The sequence below is a fragment of the Nomascus leucogenys genome, chromosome 1a (assembly GCF_006542625.1).
Source record: "Nomascus leucogenys isolate Asia chromosome 1a, Asia_NLE_v1, whole genome shotgun sequence".
Taxonomy (NCBI): Eukaryota; Metazoa; Chordata; class Mammalia; order Primates; family Hylobatidae; genus Nomascus; species Nomascus leucogenys.
Window position 1 is genome coordinate 38,400,962 of NC_044381.1, and position 17,686 is coordinate 38,418,647.

Below are 17,686 nucleotides of genomic sequence, written 5' to 3' on the forward strand. Positions count from 1 at the left end.
AAGTTTGAGTTAGAAATGGAATCTCTCAGTATCCAAACTACAGAGCAACTGCTTAAATTGTTAAGATTTCCTGTTGGATTCAACAGAGAAATGGGTTAAGTCTCCTATAATTTAGTGAGTTGAAATCATTTGTTTTGGTTTAAACTAATTACCAACTCAACCCATTCTGGTGATAGGGTCTCTCTCTCCCTCTTTCACTCCAATGGCCTTCTCAAGCATTCCTCAAGCGTGTTCCCACCTCGGGGCCCTGGAGCTTTCTGCTCCTTCCATCAATTTCCCTAAATACCAGAGTGACTAGATATATCAAAAGGAATGAGCGTCCCAGTCACAATATCCACTCGGCAGCTTCATCTATTTTTAGCTGCCAGTCTCCTACAGGTATTTATGTTTCATCAATTCCTAGAATTCAGGCTTGTAACTTGCCCTCTCTGAGCTTTAGCTCTGCATTCATCTATTTAATGAGATCGATATCTTCCTCAAAGGAAAGCAAGTAAACAATCAGCATATTGCTGGGCTCAGGAAAATCACCCAATACCCGGTAGCTTTTGTTATACAGCACAATTATTAATGAAAGCTACTCATTTGGGTGCCAGAAGGCATCCCAGATGACTTGTGGTAGATAATCACACCTTCTTTAAACCTCCTATTTAAGGCAGAATATAATGCCCTGACTCAATAGGCAACAAAACTCAATTGAACTAAATATCTCAACCTTCATTTATCTACTTACAACAAACTTCTGCCATTCACTAACAACTGGGGCATACAAGGATAAAGAATGAAAATAATGTTTACTGAGTGCTTAATATGGGCCAGACGCGGGGTCACATAAATGCTTTGCGTATTCCCCACGTCATTTAATAATCGCAAGAACCTAGTAATGAACCCAGTTTTACAGATGAGGAGCCTGCCCAAAGTTGCTCAGCAAGTAACTGTCAGAGGCAGCACTAGATCCCACGGGCTGACTCCCGAGTCCAGGTTCTCAACACTGAATCGGAGATTTGGTCCCAGGCCTGGAGGGGTTCACAATCTGCAGCTGTCACTGACGAGGATCTACAGGGCAAAACCCCAACCCAAAGGGCACCGGCAAGAACTGGTCCAACGCGACGCAGCAGACAGGCCTCTGGGTAAGGGGCGAGCGCGGAGCTGGTACCTTTGCCTGCGGTTTCCGCGCGGGGCTGTGGCGCCGACGGATCCATCCGGCCAGGGGGAGGGGCCGAGCCCGGCTGCACGTAACACCCGGAAGGCGGCAGAGCACAGCGAGGTGGCTGGCCAGCGGGCCAATGGCGGCCAACGCCACTTCCGGCCGCCCTCCGAGCATCGCTCTCCGGCAACCCGAAGCCACGAGATAGAGGAGGGGGATCCCAGCAAAGGTAGCGACTAAGGGGACCCAAGGAGAACAGGAGGGCGACGTCCGGAGCGGCGGCAGAGCCAGGGGACGCTGTGTGAGGCTGGCAAGGCGGTGTTCACCTAGTTCTCTCGGGCTCCGCCGCCGCCGGTGGAGGACTGGAGGCTGGCAAGGCGAACCCCAGATCTTCCTAGGCTCTGACCTCCGTCGCCTAACCCCCACAACTTCCAACCCGGTCTTGGAAAATCCCGCGAGAACGGGCTCCCCAATTGTCATTGGGATCTCGCGAGAACGAAATCTTCCTTTCTGTGGGCGGAGCAATCTTCCCGATGTCTCTCCCCTCAGAGGCCAGTAGCAGGAAGGGCCGCGGGAGTTGCGAGTGTCGCGAGGTTTGAGGTCGCTTGGTGGGCTGGGCGCTCTGCGAAGCTGGAAATAACTGGGCAGCTTGAGAATGCGGTACCTGTAAAGGGCCGCTTAGGCGGTGGAGGCCTGGCAGAGGGCGTCCCCCCGGTTGTGGCTTCTGGCTTCTCTGTGGAGCTTGGTTCTTCCGTGGTGGTGCAGCAGCCCCGGAACTTCAGGAGCCACTCCCTCCTTGGAGAGCTCTCCGGGACACCCACGGGGGCCAAGTGAAACTAGCGCGTTTTCTTGGATCCTACACTTTATAGTGAATCATAAATACTTTAAATACAAAGCCAACAACATTTGCTGCAAATAAACGTAAAAATACTGTTAAAGCGTAAAGTGTTTTCCTCCGTACCATCTGACGTTTCTGGCGGTTCGCTGAACGCAGGAGAATGCTGAGCCGTCTGCACTGATCCGGGAGCATCTTTAGGGCAGCGCCGCCCACCCGCGAGGTGAATGAAGGACACGGCCTCTGACACTCCCAGGCAGCACAGATAGACGGATCCGTAAGTGGCTCCCGCGCATGTTAAAATTTGTATACTGTAAGGTATTTCATGGATTGAGTGAAATACCTGACGGGGCCTGTATCCGTTCCCTATTGCCACAATAACCAATAACCACAAACTTTGTAGCTTGAAACAGCACAAATGTATCATCTGACAGACAATGCATTTATTATCTCGCGGTTCTGTAGGTCAGAAGTGCTACCTGGGTGTCACCCGGGCTGCACTCCTTTCTGGTGACACCACAGGACAATCCTTAGCTTGCCTTTGCCAGCTTCTGTCCACATTCCTTGGCTTTGGTCCCTTCCTCCATCTTCAAAGCCAGTGATGTGCCATCTCTGACCCTTCCATCCTCAAGTCTACCGCTGATTGCAGCTGGAAAAGATTCTGAGGGCTCACGTGAGTAATCCAGGATCATCTTCCCATTTCCAGGTCTCTGCCCTTGATCACATCAGCAGAATCCTTTTGCCGTGTAAGCTAATATATTCACGAATTCCGGAGATTAGGAGATAAACATCTTTGGGGGATCGTTATTCTGCCTACAGTAGTGTCTTAAGAAAACAATATGGCTGTTTGCAAATAGATCTCAATTCTTTGGCAGATACTAAGAACTAGTAGTATGTGTTCATAAAATGCTTCATTTAAAATATCACTTGTTTGCTTACCAGCAGGTAATAACTTCAAGCCCAAGTGAAACATCTAACTCAGCCATCTATGTGTGAGTTGTTGGCCAAATCACTTCTCCGTGTTTTATTGTCCTCACTCATTACCATTACAGTGAGGCTAATAATAGTAAACTACCTAAAAATGGTAATTGTAAAAAATTACATAATTAAGTAAAACTCCTAAAACAGTGGCTGGTCGTAGTAAGGAATATATGTGTTGTTATTACTATTATTATCAATGGAATGCATCCACTTGAAAGTTGCATTCTGCATAGCCATTATGTCAGTTTAATATTTTGGCTAATAGGCCGGGCGCGGTGGTTCATGCCTGTAATCCCAGCACTCTGGGAGGCCAAGGTGGGCGGATCACGAGGTCAAGAGATCGAGACCATCCTGGCCAACATGGCGAAACCCCGTCTCTAATAAAAATACAAAAATTAGCTGGGCGTGGTGGCACATGCCTGTAGTCCCAGCTACTTGGGAGGCTGAGGCAGGAGAATCGCTTGAACCCAGGAGGCAGAGGTTGCAGTGAGCCGACTTTGCGCCACTGCACTCCAATCTGGCAACACAGCGAAAAACACTACTAATTATAATTGTAATTCTTGATTCTAACATACACCTTGATATTGGAAATCTTAAAATCTAGAAAAATCTGCTGCTTGTTATTGATGGATTATATCTCTTTTCACATTGTCTCTAAAATCAAAATGGCAAATTGAAATTTTAATCAAGCTTCTTTTTTTTCCCTACAACTACCAGGGAAGAAGTTTGATTTTTTTTCCCCTCTCTGAAATGACTAGTTGTGTAATTTTGTCTTATTTTTCCAGAGGTCCATTGAGTTAAGATGTAGCTCTTGACAGAGCTGACCTCTAAATAGAAGTGATAAGCAAATTCAGAAATAAATTTTGATTTAAATGGAAGGTATTTAAATCCTTATTCCTGGTTGAAGGAGTACCTTTGTGACTAACAAAAGAGGAGGATACCTCATTTTCTGAGTGTTTATTATTTAACCTCACTGCTGTACTTACAATGTATACTGAAGCAGAAATAATCATGACATGAAAATATGTCCTAGTGAACTAGTTGCCTCATAAAGTTAGACATCCTCAAATATTCCTTCCCCCAGTAGCTTTTGTCTTTGCATTGACATCCTTGTCTAGGTGCTGATGTTGTGAACATCTAACACTGTCAGTCCAGTCACTTCAAAGTTAAACTGAATATCTTGTAAAATATTAAGGAATTCCTGTAGTTAATATGTGTGATGTTGGATAAATCACATGAATGAACTGAATCACATACAAAACTTTTGGCAAAGGAAGATCTAGCAAAAATTAAGCCAATGAAAACTACAAAAGAGAAAAAACACAGATGGTGATAACACAGGCATTTCAAAAGAGGCTCACGGAAGGATGATTAAAACCACCAATAATTTGCCAAAAAATAGTCTCTCTTTATCTTCACACTGCAAAAGTCAAATATATATCTGTATGTGGTTGACAGATCTCCACAATTGTGAGTTAATCTAGCAAAAAGGCACCAGAAAAAAATAGATATGAAACTCTAAGACAACACAAGAAATTAAGTCTTTCGAGTTTTAGTTAGATGATTTTAGGTTGCAGCATTTCTCCCTTCATACATAGTTCCAGCCAAAGGAAGAAAAAGAAGAAGGAAGCAAAGATGAGTGAAGGCAAGAGAAAGGGGATAAAATAGACCTGTCCTTCCTTGCCACAAATAACCTAAATCTTAAAGTTTAAAACTCAACATTGCACAACATTGTGAACATACTTAACACTATTAAACTGTACGCTTAAAAATGGTTAAGAAGGTACATTTTATATAATATGTTCTTTCTTATCACAATTTAAAAAGCAAAACACAACAAAAAAGCTCTGGCCAAAGAAAGGAAAATTTGAGGCTTGAATGAGGTATAGTGAAAGATATATAGAGTCAGTGTTAGAAGTATGTCATGGTCCCATATATCATTACACCTCGAATATTCACCAACACCATTTTTACTTCATAGACTCAATAAATAGGCTCAAATAATAGAACATTTAATACCTCATGTCAGATAAGTATAAAAATCCTGCAACAAAACACCAAGAAACACTGGTTGAAACATGTTTATAAACTCTCAAAATATAAAAGCGAATGCTTATACACTGTTGATGGGAATGTAAATTAGTACAACCTTTATGGAAAACAGTATGGAGCTTTCTCAAAGAACTAAAAATAGAATTACCATTTGATGCAGGAATCCCACTACTGAGTACCCAAAGGAAAATAAATCATTATATTGAAAAGACACCCACACTTGTATGTTATCACAGTAAAGTTCACAATAACAATGTCATTGAGTCGATCTAAGTGTCTATCAAGAGATGACTGGATAAGGAAAATGTGGTACATAAACACCATGGAATATATTGCAGCCATAAAAAAAAAAAGAATAAAACCATGTCTTTTGCAGCAACATGGATGGAGCTGGAAGCCATTATCCTAAGTGAAATGACTCAGAAACAGAAAATCAAATACCACGTGTTCTCACTTAAAACTGGGAGCTAACTAATAGGTACATATGGACATGCAGAAGGAAATAATAGACACAGAGGACTCCAGAAGTGAGTAGGATGGGAGAGAGGTGAGGGTTGAAAAATTATCTGTTGGGAACAATGTTCACTCTTTGAGTGACGGGTACACTAGAAGCGCAAATCTCACCATTATGCAATATACCTATGTAACAAACCTGTACTGTACCCTCTGAATCTATAAAAATTTAAAAAATAAAAAAATCTCAAAATGCATAGCTGAGCTTTCAAGAAGTATGTGAAATACTCATAGATCAAAAATAAGGAAGGAACTGCAAACTAGTTTATTAAGATGGCACTTATACCACTCCTTTCCTGGACACATTTGTCTGGCTCAGTTACAAAAAGGTCTGAATTTTAACAGGCTTGTGGGAGCAGAAGACATGGTCTTAAGCTCCCACAAGGTCCCACATTGAAACTGAACCTCTCATTTGAAATCAGAAAGCTTGAAAGGTAACATCCTTAGTGAAATGGTGAGCTAGAAGAAAAAAGTCTGGACAGCAGAAAAGAAGGAGGATGAAGAGGGATTTGTCTGCCTTGGCATGGGATTTTTGAAGGGGTATTGTTAATTCCCTCTGAAATTTTGAAACCACAGCTATGCCCGCAAATTTAGGATTTGAATGTATACAATCTGCATTACCTAAGAAACTCCAAGCCAAGATAATAGCATAATGTAGTGCCTGGGTAATTGCATCTAGGTTGCTAGAAAGAAGCATGCACATCCTGGCCTGGTCCTTGTTCCTTATATTTATCTCTTTTTCCAAATCATCCCTAAAGAAATTGGAAGCAGCTTAGAAAGTAGGAGAGGAAGGTGAAGCATAAATCATATAAAAGAAGCAATCACCCCCACATTTTCCCCTGCCAACCACTTGCCTGTACCAAGTGTGAGCTCTGAAAGGGGAAGTCTTTAAGGTTAAACAAGTGTCGAAGTCTTAATTTTTTTTATTACATGGACTTTATCAAACTGACTTTTTGTTTGTCTCTTTTTAGTGGCTAGAAGTGACCCCAGGATTTTTTTATTATCAAGAGAGACTAGAAGAATCATGAGACTTCTCCTAGTTGCCTTTCAAGAATATGAATAAAAAAATGGTTCTCAAAGTGGGTTTGAATGAGTATTGTTCCAATAAATGAACTTATATTTCATCCCCTGAGTCCTGCTGTTTCAACATCCATTAGAACTGAATAATAATACTACATATCAAAGTTTGTGGGAAATTGCTAAAGTGTAAAAAATGCTTACATTGAAAAAGGAGAAAAGCTGAAAATTAATTGTCTGTGCTTCCAACTTAACTTTAAAAAAGGACAACAAGCTAATCCTAAAGAAACTAGAATAAAAGGAAAAATTAAAAAACAGAAGTTAAAGAGTAATTAAAAAAAAACACAACAGAGATGATCAACAAAGCCAAAAGTTGATTCTTTGAAAAGATTAATGAAGTAGGCAAACCACTGGTGAAATGAATCAAGAAAAATAGAGAAAAGACTCAAATAAACATTAGGAATGGAAAATAGGGCAATGCTAAAGAGAATTCAAAGATCAGAAAAATATGGGAGTATACTAAAAATGATTTCATGCCCAAGTGTTCAAATCTATATTGCCTTTAAAAATGTATCAAAAAGGGGCCGGACACTGTGGCTCATGCCTGTAATCCCAGCACTTTGGAAGGCTGAGGTGGGCAAATCACAAGGTCAAGAGATCAAGACCATCCTGGCTAACACAGTGAAACCCTGTCTCTATTAAAAATACAAAAAATTAGCTGGGCGTGGTGGCACGTGCTTGTAGTCCCAGCTACTCAGGCTGAGGCAGGAGAATCACTTGAACCCGTGAGCCAGAGGTTGCAGTGAGCCGAGATGACCCCACTGGACTCCAGCCTGGGCGACAGAGCGAGACTCCACCTCAAAAAAAAAAAAAAAAAAAATCAAAAAGGAAAAGAGGCACTGAAGAAATCTATAACCGTTGGCGAAGCTTGAATCAGTAGTTGAAGAAAAGACCAGATATAAGTGACTGTACAGGAAAGTTCTGCCAAATGTCAAAGGGAATAGATAAATATCACATAAACTCTTCCAGAGAATACAAGAAAAGGAACACTCCCCAACTTGTTTTATAAACTTGGTTAAATCTTGATAGCAAAATTTAATGAGGACATCATGACAAATTAAATTATAAGCAAATTTTACTTACAGTTATATGCAAAAATTCTAAACAAAATACTGGACAACTGAATCTAATTTTGAATAATACTAGCAATAATAATAATAATAATGCATCATGACCAAGTTGGGTTTACCTCAAGAATGCAAATATAGTTTAAAACTGGAAAATCTAGTAGTGAAATTTACCACACTAAGAAATAAAGAAGAAAAATTATGTCGTCTCAACAGATCGAAAAATTTTCTAAAATCCAACCAAATATTAGCAAAAAAGCAATAAAGGAAAATCCCTTAACTTAATAAAGAGTATCTATTCGAAACCTGCAGCAAGCATGATAGTTAATGATGACATGTTAGACACTGTCTTTTTAAAACCATAAACACAATGATATCTGTTATCACTACTTCTACTCATCATTGATCTTAACCATTTCAATAATAAAAGATACTATATATAAATTATAGATATTGAGAGGGAAGACTCAAAACTGCTACTATTCCAAACAATATTATTATTCACATGAAAAGCAAGAGAATATGCAAATAAATCTTTAGAATAAGAATTCAATATGGTTTGAGGATACAAGTGCAATTTATAAAAATCAACTGTATTTCTATACACTAGCTACACAAGTTAGGAAATATAATTTTTAAAATGTATTTTTACAGTAGCAACCAATAATATATAAGAATAGCTAATAATTATCTAAAAATGTGTGCAAGTTGCTTATAGAAGCAATAATAAAACTATATTGTAAACCTACATAAAGGAGAGGTATACCATGTTCATGGTATAAAAAAAATATAGATGTCAATTTTTCCAAAATTATTCGTAGTGCAATTCCTTGCCAAATTACTGGCAGGTTTTTTTCCCCTGGACCTTGACAAGAGGATTGTAAAATTTATATGAAAGCATAAAATGCCAAGAATGATCAAGACAGTTTTGATAAAACATCAAAAAGGAACAGAGGAATAAATGGTGATGGAACTTTTTTTTCCACAGAGGAGGGAAATAGGGTTGAACTTCTTATCCTATACACAAAGTTAAATTCCAAGTAAATTAAAAACAAAATGTAAAATGCAAAACTTTTAGAAAACTTTAAAATTAGAAAAAAATGTAAAAACCAATCCAACAAGTTATTTTTACACATTCAAATATTCCAGTCATCCCAGCACAGCTGTCAAATATCAAATGAGTGGTAAAGTACTAGAATGATGAAAGAAGTGGTATAATTATACCACTTGTAGGACTACTTACAAAGCAGCTGCCTTCCTAGACATGCTTTTATTCTAACTCTTTAAATGAATAGGATTGTATTATATTGTTTACATGTCAAAATTTGCATGTCAATGATGCATATATGGTTATGTTCGGAGCATTCCTTTTGGCATTCTTTTGTTTTTTAATGTAAGATTTTAATTTAATGACAAATGCAAAAAATATAAACATGAAACATGAGATTTATGTCATATATGATTAACTTCTTATAAAAATAATCAACATAAAACACTAGCATGTCCATATAAGAACATGCTACTCAGCTTTGTTAGCCTTAAATAAACAAAGGTAGGTTGTTTAAAATGTAAATGTAAATCAATAGATTAATATTGCTTTAATAAACACAACAAATGCAGACTTAATTACAATAAAATTTAAAATGCTAAAACTAATTATTGAAAGTTAAATTATGAATTGAATAAGATTTCACATAAAATATTGACAAATAATACTTGGACTTAATCCTTATCATCCTTCCCTCATACATATCCAAAAATGTTGTAGCATAGAGAGCTGGCTGATGTAAGTTCCACAGAAAGACTTTTTCCCATCTAGAAAAATACAAAATTGTATTTTTCCAATGAATAAGCTCCAAAAATCAATTACATATTCATAATAGAATCTACCTCCTTCATCCCGTAAAGATTCTAAAGTAATATGAATTACATTTGAAGGACATCAAGATAATCCCTCCCAAAATGTAGATTTACAATATTGTGTAAATCTTCATGGAAACATTACATATCTGAATCATATGTGAAATCTAGGGTGAAAAATTTTTTCTATTCTTACCATGGACTCCACTAGTGGTCTTCAGATTACATGACCTATAGGCTCCATTTCAAGTCTAAAATTCTGTGTGATTTCTACTGAAGATAACTTTTCTCAGTTATTTTAGAATGCATCACCTCATCTTTAGCAACTTTCCTTGAATTGAATTTTGATTGCTTAAATTCTTTAAGCAAGGCAGACCTTTTCAAAACAGAAGCTATATAGACATGGTTTAAATTTTTTAGGTTCAAATTTTAAACCATGTCTATATACTTTGTAAAGATGATTGCCAAAGTTTTACTTTTCAAAAGTGTTCCCAAAGTAATTGACAGCTTAGGTACCATGAAACAAGGATAAAGAGAATTCTATGGCCATTACAAGATATGCAGACTTGAATAGTTGATTCTGAATGCAAATATAATATTATACTTCATTTATAAGGATCATTTTTATCACGTTGCCCTAAATTGGAATGCAATGGCATGATCTGGGAATTGACAGTGTCTGGTTAAAAAGAAATTAACTTGAGGAATTAATTAAGACAGGGAAACATAAAAAGCATGTAAAAGGTAAGTGAGTTTATTTTTAAACTGGATACTATTTTTTTTTAATATAAAGCAACTCTTTCAGGGGAACTGCTGTCTCCAATTTATGCACAGATTATTTGACAGACTGGTTGAAATATCCCACACCACTTTTGCACAGTGGAAATGCAAAACCCAAAGAATTCATATTTTCAAGACTGTTAACACCTTCTCAAATTTCTATAATTCATTCAATTTCTGTAGAAAAACATGAGCTTTATTTTTCTTACTATTAATTATTTATATAGTTCAGTTTCACAAATAGGTTCTCAATATCTAAAAGCCTGCAATAATTTCACTGTTGAAAACATTTTCTTAAAGTTTTTATGCATTTACTAGTGTTGTCACAATAAGACCTCGTATGGCTGTGAATTGTCCTTGGGCTTTTGATATTCACAACCAGGAGAGGATCTCTTTTCTTTTTCTATCAACCTTTTTATACTTTTCTTTCTTTTTTTTTTGAGACGGAGTCTTGCTCTGTGTGGAGTGCAATTGCGCAGGCGCGATCTCGCCTCACTTCAAGCTCTGCCTCCCGGGTTCAAGTGATTCTCCTGCCTCAGCCTCCCGAGTAGCTGGGATTACAGGCACCCGCCACCACTCCTGGCTAATTTTTTGTATTTTTAGTAGAGACGGTTTCACCGTGTTAGCCAGGATGGTCTCGATCTCCTGACCTTGTGATCCACCCGCCTCAGCCTCCCAAAGTGCTGGGATTACAAGCATGAGCCACCGCGCCAGCCATATTACTTTTCTTAAAAGAAAGACTATGTCAGTTCCTAAGTCTATGGCACCCTGAAAATTTACATGCCTGTTAAAGGTGGACATTTGTACTGTATTTTTAGATGATAGTTAAGAAAAGCAGATGATGGGGGGAGTTCACACATGGTCAAATATCATTAGAAAATAATAATTCCACTAAGCAAAATAAGCCTAAGACCATAACAAAGATGAATTAAACAAAGGAAGTCCGCATTCTGTCTTCCACTTTTGTTTGTGTTTAACTTAGCATTCATTGATAAAAGAGGATATTCTTGAAGGAAAAAAGTTAAAATTACCACTTTTTTCTGCTTTTAAGTATTTTAATTATTGTGGTACGTATCAGTAGTCTAAAGGAATAAAGTATAAATTTCTTGTCATCTATATTATTCCTTCAAACACATGGTTTTAACAAGTTGGTCACAGTTTAGTAGGGAAGAAAGGGTTGTAAACCAAGTACAGTGTGATACTATACAGTGACTCATACTGTATAAATACATACTGATGCATTTTTGACCAAGACTAGTATCTTTCAGATTTCAGATGAGTATATAAGCCAATGGGAATTTGCATGGTTCTTTTCCTAGCTATGTATTTTTTAATATTTCTTATAACCTGTAGACCACTTACTGAAACTAACTCGGTTTAGTGTCAAATTCTATTAGATGTCTTTTTCTTATTTGTCTGCTGTAAAAAAATCCCTAGTTATTGAGACAAATTACAAAAGAAATAATATATTTTAGAAAATCATAGAAAAGTTGCCAGTCACCTGGGTGATGATTCAGTTATTCATTCATTCAACAAATATTTGTTTAGTACATCTGCCATATACTAAGAACACTGCTAGGCACTGAAGATACAGCTATGAGACAGAAAAACATAGTTCCTACCCTCATAAAACCCAAAGTCATCAATGTCTCCTAAAATTTTGGCTAAAACATGGAGAGTACACAAATTCTTACATAGTTAAATAGTACAGCTATTATTGGAATCATTTTCATACTTAGACACATTATATAGTAAAATTTAAGAATATCAAAGGCAAATTTCTAAAAGTTTTCAGAAAGAAACATCCCTTACAAATGAACAGGTAACATATTCATATTAGACACTTCAAAAACTTCTGCAAAAATGACAACTGAGTTGGCCAGGCACAGTGGCTCACGCCTGTAATCCCAGCACTTTGGGAGGATGAGGCGCGTGGATCACAAAGTCAGGAGTTCGAGACCAGCCTGGCCAACATGGTGAAAGCCCACCTCTACTAAATATACAAAAATTAGCTGGGCATGGTGGCACGTGCCTGTAATCCCAGCACTTTGAGAGGCCGAGGTGGGCAGATCACAAAGTCAGGAGTTTGAGACCAGCCTGGCCAACGTGGTGAAAGCCCACCTCTACTAAATATACAAAAATTAGCCAGGCGTGGTGGCGCATGCCTGTAATCCCAGCTACTCGGGAGGCTGAGGCAGGAGAATCGCTTGACCCTAGGAGGCAGAAGTTGCAGTGAGCCAAGTTTGCACCACTGCACTCCAGCCTGAGTGACAGAGTGAGACTCCATCTCAAAAAACAAAACAAAACAAAACAAAACACTTGAGTTATGGGTTGTTTTTTGTTTTTTTGAGACAGACTCGCTCTGTCACCAGGCTGGAGTGCAGTGGTGCAATCGGCTCACTGCAACCTCCGCCTCCTGGGGTCAAGCGATTCTCCTGCCTCAGCCTCCCAAGTAGCTGGAACTACAGGTGTGCACCACCATGCCCAGCTAATTTTTGTATTTTTAGTAGAGACAGGGTTTCACCATGTTGGCCAGGATAGTCTCAATCTCTTGACCTCATGATCCACCTGCCTTGGCCTCCCAAAGTGCTGGGATTACAGGCGTTAGCTACCATGCCCGGCCTGAGTTATACTTTTTTTGTATTGGAGAAAAAAATCTTTGAAGCTAGAATCTTGCACTCATCTGGATTGGCATTTAAATATGAAAAGTGCAATAGAAATAATCTCAGCCATATAAAACCTCAGAAAAGTTGCCACACAAAGACCCTATTGAAAATACTGGCCACAATAATAGTAGGAGACTTTTAATACCACACTCTCAATGGCAAATATTACAAGTAGACAGAAAATAAATAAATAACACAAACAACACTGTAGACAAATTGGACTAACAGACATATAGAGAATACTATGCCCAAGAACAGCAGAATATATATTTTTCTCAACCGCACAGGGAGCATTCTCCAGGGTAGACCATATGTTAGGTCACAAAACAAGCCTGAATAAATTTTAAAAGATTGAAATCATACTGTGTATTTTTCCCAATCAAAATGGAATGAAACTAGAAATCAACAGCAGAAGAAAAAAACAAAAATTCACAAATTGTGGAAAGTAAACAACACACTCTTAAACATCTAAAAGGTCAAAGAAGAAATCGCAAGGGAAATTAGAAAATATCTTGAGACGAATGAAAATAAAAACAACATACTAAAACTTAACAGGATGCAGTGAATGTAGTGAGAAGAAGGAAAATTATAGCTGTAAATGCTTACATTAAAAAAGAAGAAAGTTCTCAATCAGTGCTCTAACTTTCTACCTTATGGAACTAGAAAAACAAGTACAAACTAAACCCAAGCCTAGCAAAGGGAAAAAAATAATGAAGATTAGAATAGACATGGAAAATAGAAAAATAATAGAGAAAATCAGCAAAACTGAGAGTTGGTTCTTTTAAAAGCCCAACAAAATTGACAAACTTTTAGCTAGATTGACTAAAAAAAAGAGAGATGACTCAAGTGATTGAAATAAAAATAAAAAATTGCTGATTTTATAGAAATAAAAAATTATGACAGTATCATGAACAATTGTACATCAACAAATTAGATAACCTAGATGAAACTGACAAATTCCTAGAAACACACAACCTACCAAAACTAAATTATAAAGAAATATAAAATCTGAGTAGATCTTTTTAATGAGTAAGGCAATTGAATTAATAATAAAAAAACTTCTAACAAAGAAAAGCCTTGGAGCAGGTGTCTTCACTGGTGAATTCTACCAAACATTCAAAGAAAGATTAATGCCAGTCCTTCTCAAACTCTTCCAAAAAAATAAAGAAGAGTGAGCAGTTCTTATCTAAGTCTGTAAGTTCAGCATTAATTGATATCAAAGCCAGAGAAATATGCTACCAGAAAAGAAAACGAATATCCCTTAAGATTATTGAGGCAAAATACTCAACAAAATACTAGCAAGCCAAATTCAAGAGTATATTAAACGGATTACACACCATGACCAGGTGGGATTTATTACTGGAATACAAGGATGGCTCAATACACAAAAATCAATGTAATGCACCACATTAACAAGTAAAGGAAATAAAAACACATAATCATCTCAATTGATACAGAGAAAGCATTTGACATAGTTCAATACCCTTTCATGATTAGAAAAAAAAAATCAACAAACTAGGACTAGAAGGAAATTACCACAACATAATCAAAGCCATATATGAACAACCCGCAGCTCAAACATCGTACTCAATGATGAAAGACTGAAAGCTTTTCCTTGAAGATCAGGAATAAGGCAAAGATGCTGTTTTGCCACTTCTATTCAACATAGTACTAGAATTCATAGTCAGTGCAGTTAAGTAAGAAAGAAAAATTAAAGGCATCGCAATTGGAAAAGGAGTAACATTGTCTCTGTTCACAGATGACATCATTTTATATGTAGAAAACCCTAAAGACTTTACACAAACAAATCCGTTAGAGCTAATAAACTGATTTGAGAAAGTTGCAAAATCACAAAATTGACATGCAAAAATCATTGCTTTTCTAAACATTAGCAATGAATAATCCAAAAAGGAAATTAAGAAAATATTTCAACTTACAATAGCATCTCTTCCAGACAAAAACAACAACAAAAACCACTTAGGAATTAATACAACTAAGGAGTTGAAAGACTTGTACACTAAAAACTACAAAATATTGCTGAAAGATACTAAAGAAGACACAAATAAATGGAGGAAAAAACCAGTGTTCATGAATTGGAAGACTCAACATTGTTAAGATGTCACTGCTACCCAAAGCATTCTACAGATTCAATGCAATCCCTATTGATATTCCAATGCTTTTTTGTAGAAATAAAAAATCCATTCTGAAATTCATACAGAATCTCAAGAGACTTCATATAGCCAACTCAATCTTGTAAAATAACAAAGTTGAAGGTCATACACTTTCTTATTTCAAAGCTACAGTAATCAAAATAGTGTGATACTGAAAGACAGAAAGACAGACATAGAGCAGTGTTGTTGCTATTGTAATAGCAACATTATCACAATAGCCAAAAGTGGAAGCAACTCAAGTGTCCACTGATAGATGAATGCAGACAAAATATGGTATATACATACAATGAAATATTATTCAGCCTTTAAAAAGAATGAAATTCTGGTACATACTACAACATGGATGAAACTTTAAGACATTATGTTAAGTGAAATAAGCCCCAGTCAAAAAGGACAACTTAGGGATAACTTACTAGAAGAATAAATTAGAATATAAATCTTAAAGCAGCAGAAATCATTTTTGTTTATTTGGAAGAACACAAGATGAACTAGGAAGAGGAAGAAGAAGCCACATAGTAAAAGGAAATATAAAATGAAAAAATAAATCCTGATATAACAGTAATTATAGTAAATGGCACTCATATTGGATTACAAAACAAAGCACTAAGTATAAGAATGAGACATTCTTACACTTTAAAACAGACATAGAAAGGTAGAAATTAAAAGCACTAAAAACATATGCAAAAGAAATATAAACAATAAAAAAGGCCAGAGTACCAATCTTGTTCTTAAATCTATCAAAAGACTTCAAGCCAAAAATATCTTCTAAAGGCAAAGAGTAGTATTACACATAGATATTGTAACAGGTCAAGAAGGTAAAACAAATCAAGAAGTTCAGCAAAGTTGCTGGATACAAGATCAGTTTTAAAAAGTCAATAACATTTCTTTGCAGCAGCAATGACCATATAGAAAACATAATTAGGAAATAAGCTGCTATACACAGCAGTAAAAACAACTATAACATGTCAGTAAACTTTTGAAAGAATGTGAAAGACCTCCATGGTTAAAGTTTTAAAAACCTATTACAAGACGTGAAGTTCTAAATAAATGGAGAAATAGTTTATCTTTACAGATGAGATTATTTCACATTCTAAAAGTATCCACACCCCCCACTGACAAATGATTCAAAAATCTATAGCATGCCAATTGAAACTGTAGCTAGATGTTTTTAAGGACTTTACTTATTTTAAAACGTATATAGAAGAATGAAGATCCACAAATAGTTAAATCAATTTTGAAAAATAAGACTAAAGGGCAGGAATTTGTTCTGCCAAAACTTAAGATTAAAACAAAGCTATAGTAATTTTTAAAAAAAACACAAACAATAATATGGTACTGGTGTAAAAACATAAATGAAGAAATGGAACAGAATGGAGATCTCAGATGGAAGTCTTAGATACGATAAACATGACACCACAAATCCTTGGGGAAAGAAAAACCTGTTTATGGTAATGGGAAAATAAGTTTACCATATTGAGAAAATACAGATTTATATCTCATACCATATACATATATATACATATGCATATAGAGGGGTGTGTGTGTATATATGTGTGTGAAAATATATATGTATATATGTGTATATGTACTAAACATCTAAATATGAATAGCAAAACTATAAAGCTATAGAAGAAACTATAGGTTAACTTTATAACACTGGTATGGGAAAGAACTCTTAAGCAAGATACCAAAAGCACAAACAAAACGTAAGGAATTGTTAATTTGACTTCATCAGAATTGTTCAATGAAGGACCCCACAGCCAAACTGAAACCAATGTGCTAACTAGTATTTAAACTGATAAGAACAGATACTACACTTGATCTTAGCCAAAAGGTCTAACTTGTATTTAGGATGTACAAGAAAACATATGCAAATCATTCAATAATAAAGAGTCAGGAAAACTAATTGAAAAATAGACAAAGAATATATACAGGCAATTTGCAGAAGCAGAAACCTAAATGGCTAACGGATATATGAAGAATGCTCAAATGTATTAAAAATCAGTTAAGAGTGATTTAAACAAATTCAAAAACTACAACTAGATATCCATGAGATAAACAAGCATTAGAAAATCAGATAAGGCCAAGCATTTGCAAGGATGTGGGAAAATAATAACCTAAGTGAACTACTAGTGAGAGTAGACTGGTACAGCTAGTCAAATTCAGTACTTAGTCAATTTCAACATGCATACACCTTATTACCCAGCCAACCCTTACCTGGGTATATATATTGTAAAGAAGTTTTCACACATAGGAGTCATGTATTATCTGTTTGTGGCTTCCAGTGATTAGGGGAAATCTTGGTGTTCATTCCTGGAGGAAGGGGTGAGTAAAATGTGCAGACTGCATAATATCGAGTATTCTTTGGCAGCTTGAAGTAACAAACCAAGTGTCAACAGAGCAATTATGAATAGATCTTAAAAACACAGCGCTTTGGGAGGCCAAGGCAGGTGGATCACCTGAGGTCAGGAGTTTGAGACCAGCCTGGCCAACATGGTGAAACCCCATCTGTACTAAAAATACGAAAATTAGCCAGGCAT

The 17,686-nt window shown here is 36.7% G+C and overlaps 1 protein-coding gene across 4 annotated transcripts in view; it reads right to left on the reverse strand.

The window, feature by feature from the left end:
• ERCC6L2 (ERCC excision repair 6 like 2) overlaps nucleotides 1–1,588 on the reverse strand; it is a 158,844-nt gene extending 157,256 nt beyond the window's left edge. For 3 of the 4 annotated variants that reach the window (XM_030799801.1, XM_030799859.1, XM_030799709.1), the window contains exon 1: nucleotides 1,154–1,587. In XM_030799801.1, coding sequence (XP_030655661.1) covers nucleotides 1,154–1,199 — 46 coding nt within the window. In that variant the 5' untranslated portion in view covers nucleotides 1,200–1,587. Of the gene's footprint in view, nucleotides 1–1,153 lie in introns of all 4 variants that reach the window. The other variant, XM_030799767.1, reaches the window with a different exon arrangement.
• Between the last annotated feature and the right edge of the window lie 16,098 nt (nucleotides 1,589–17,686).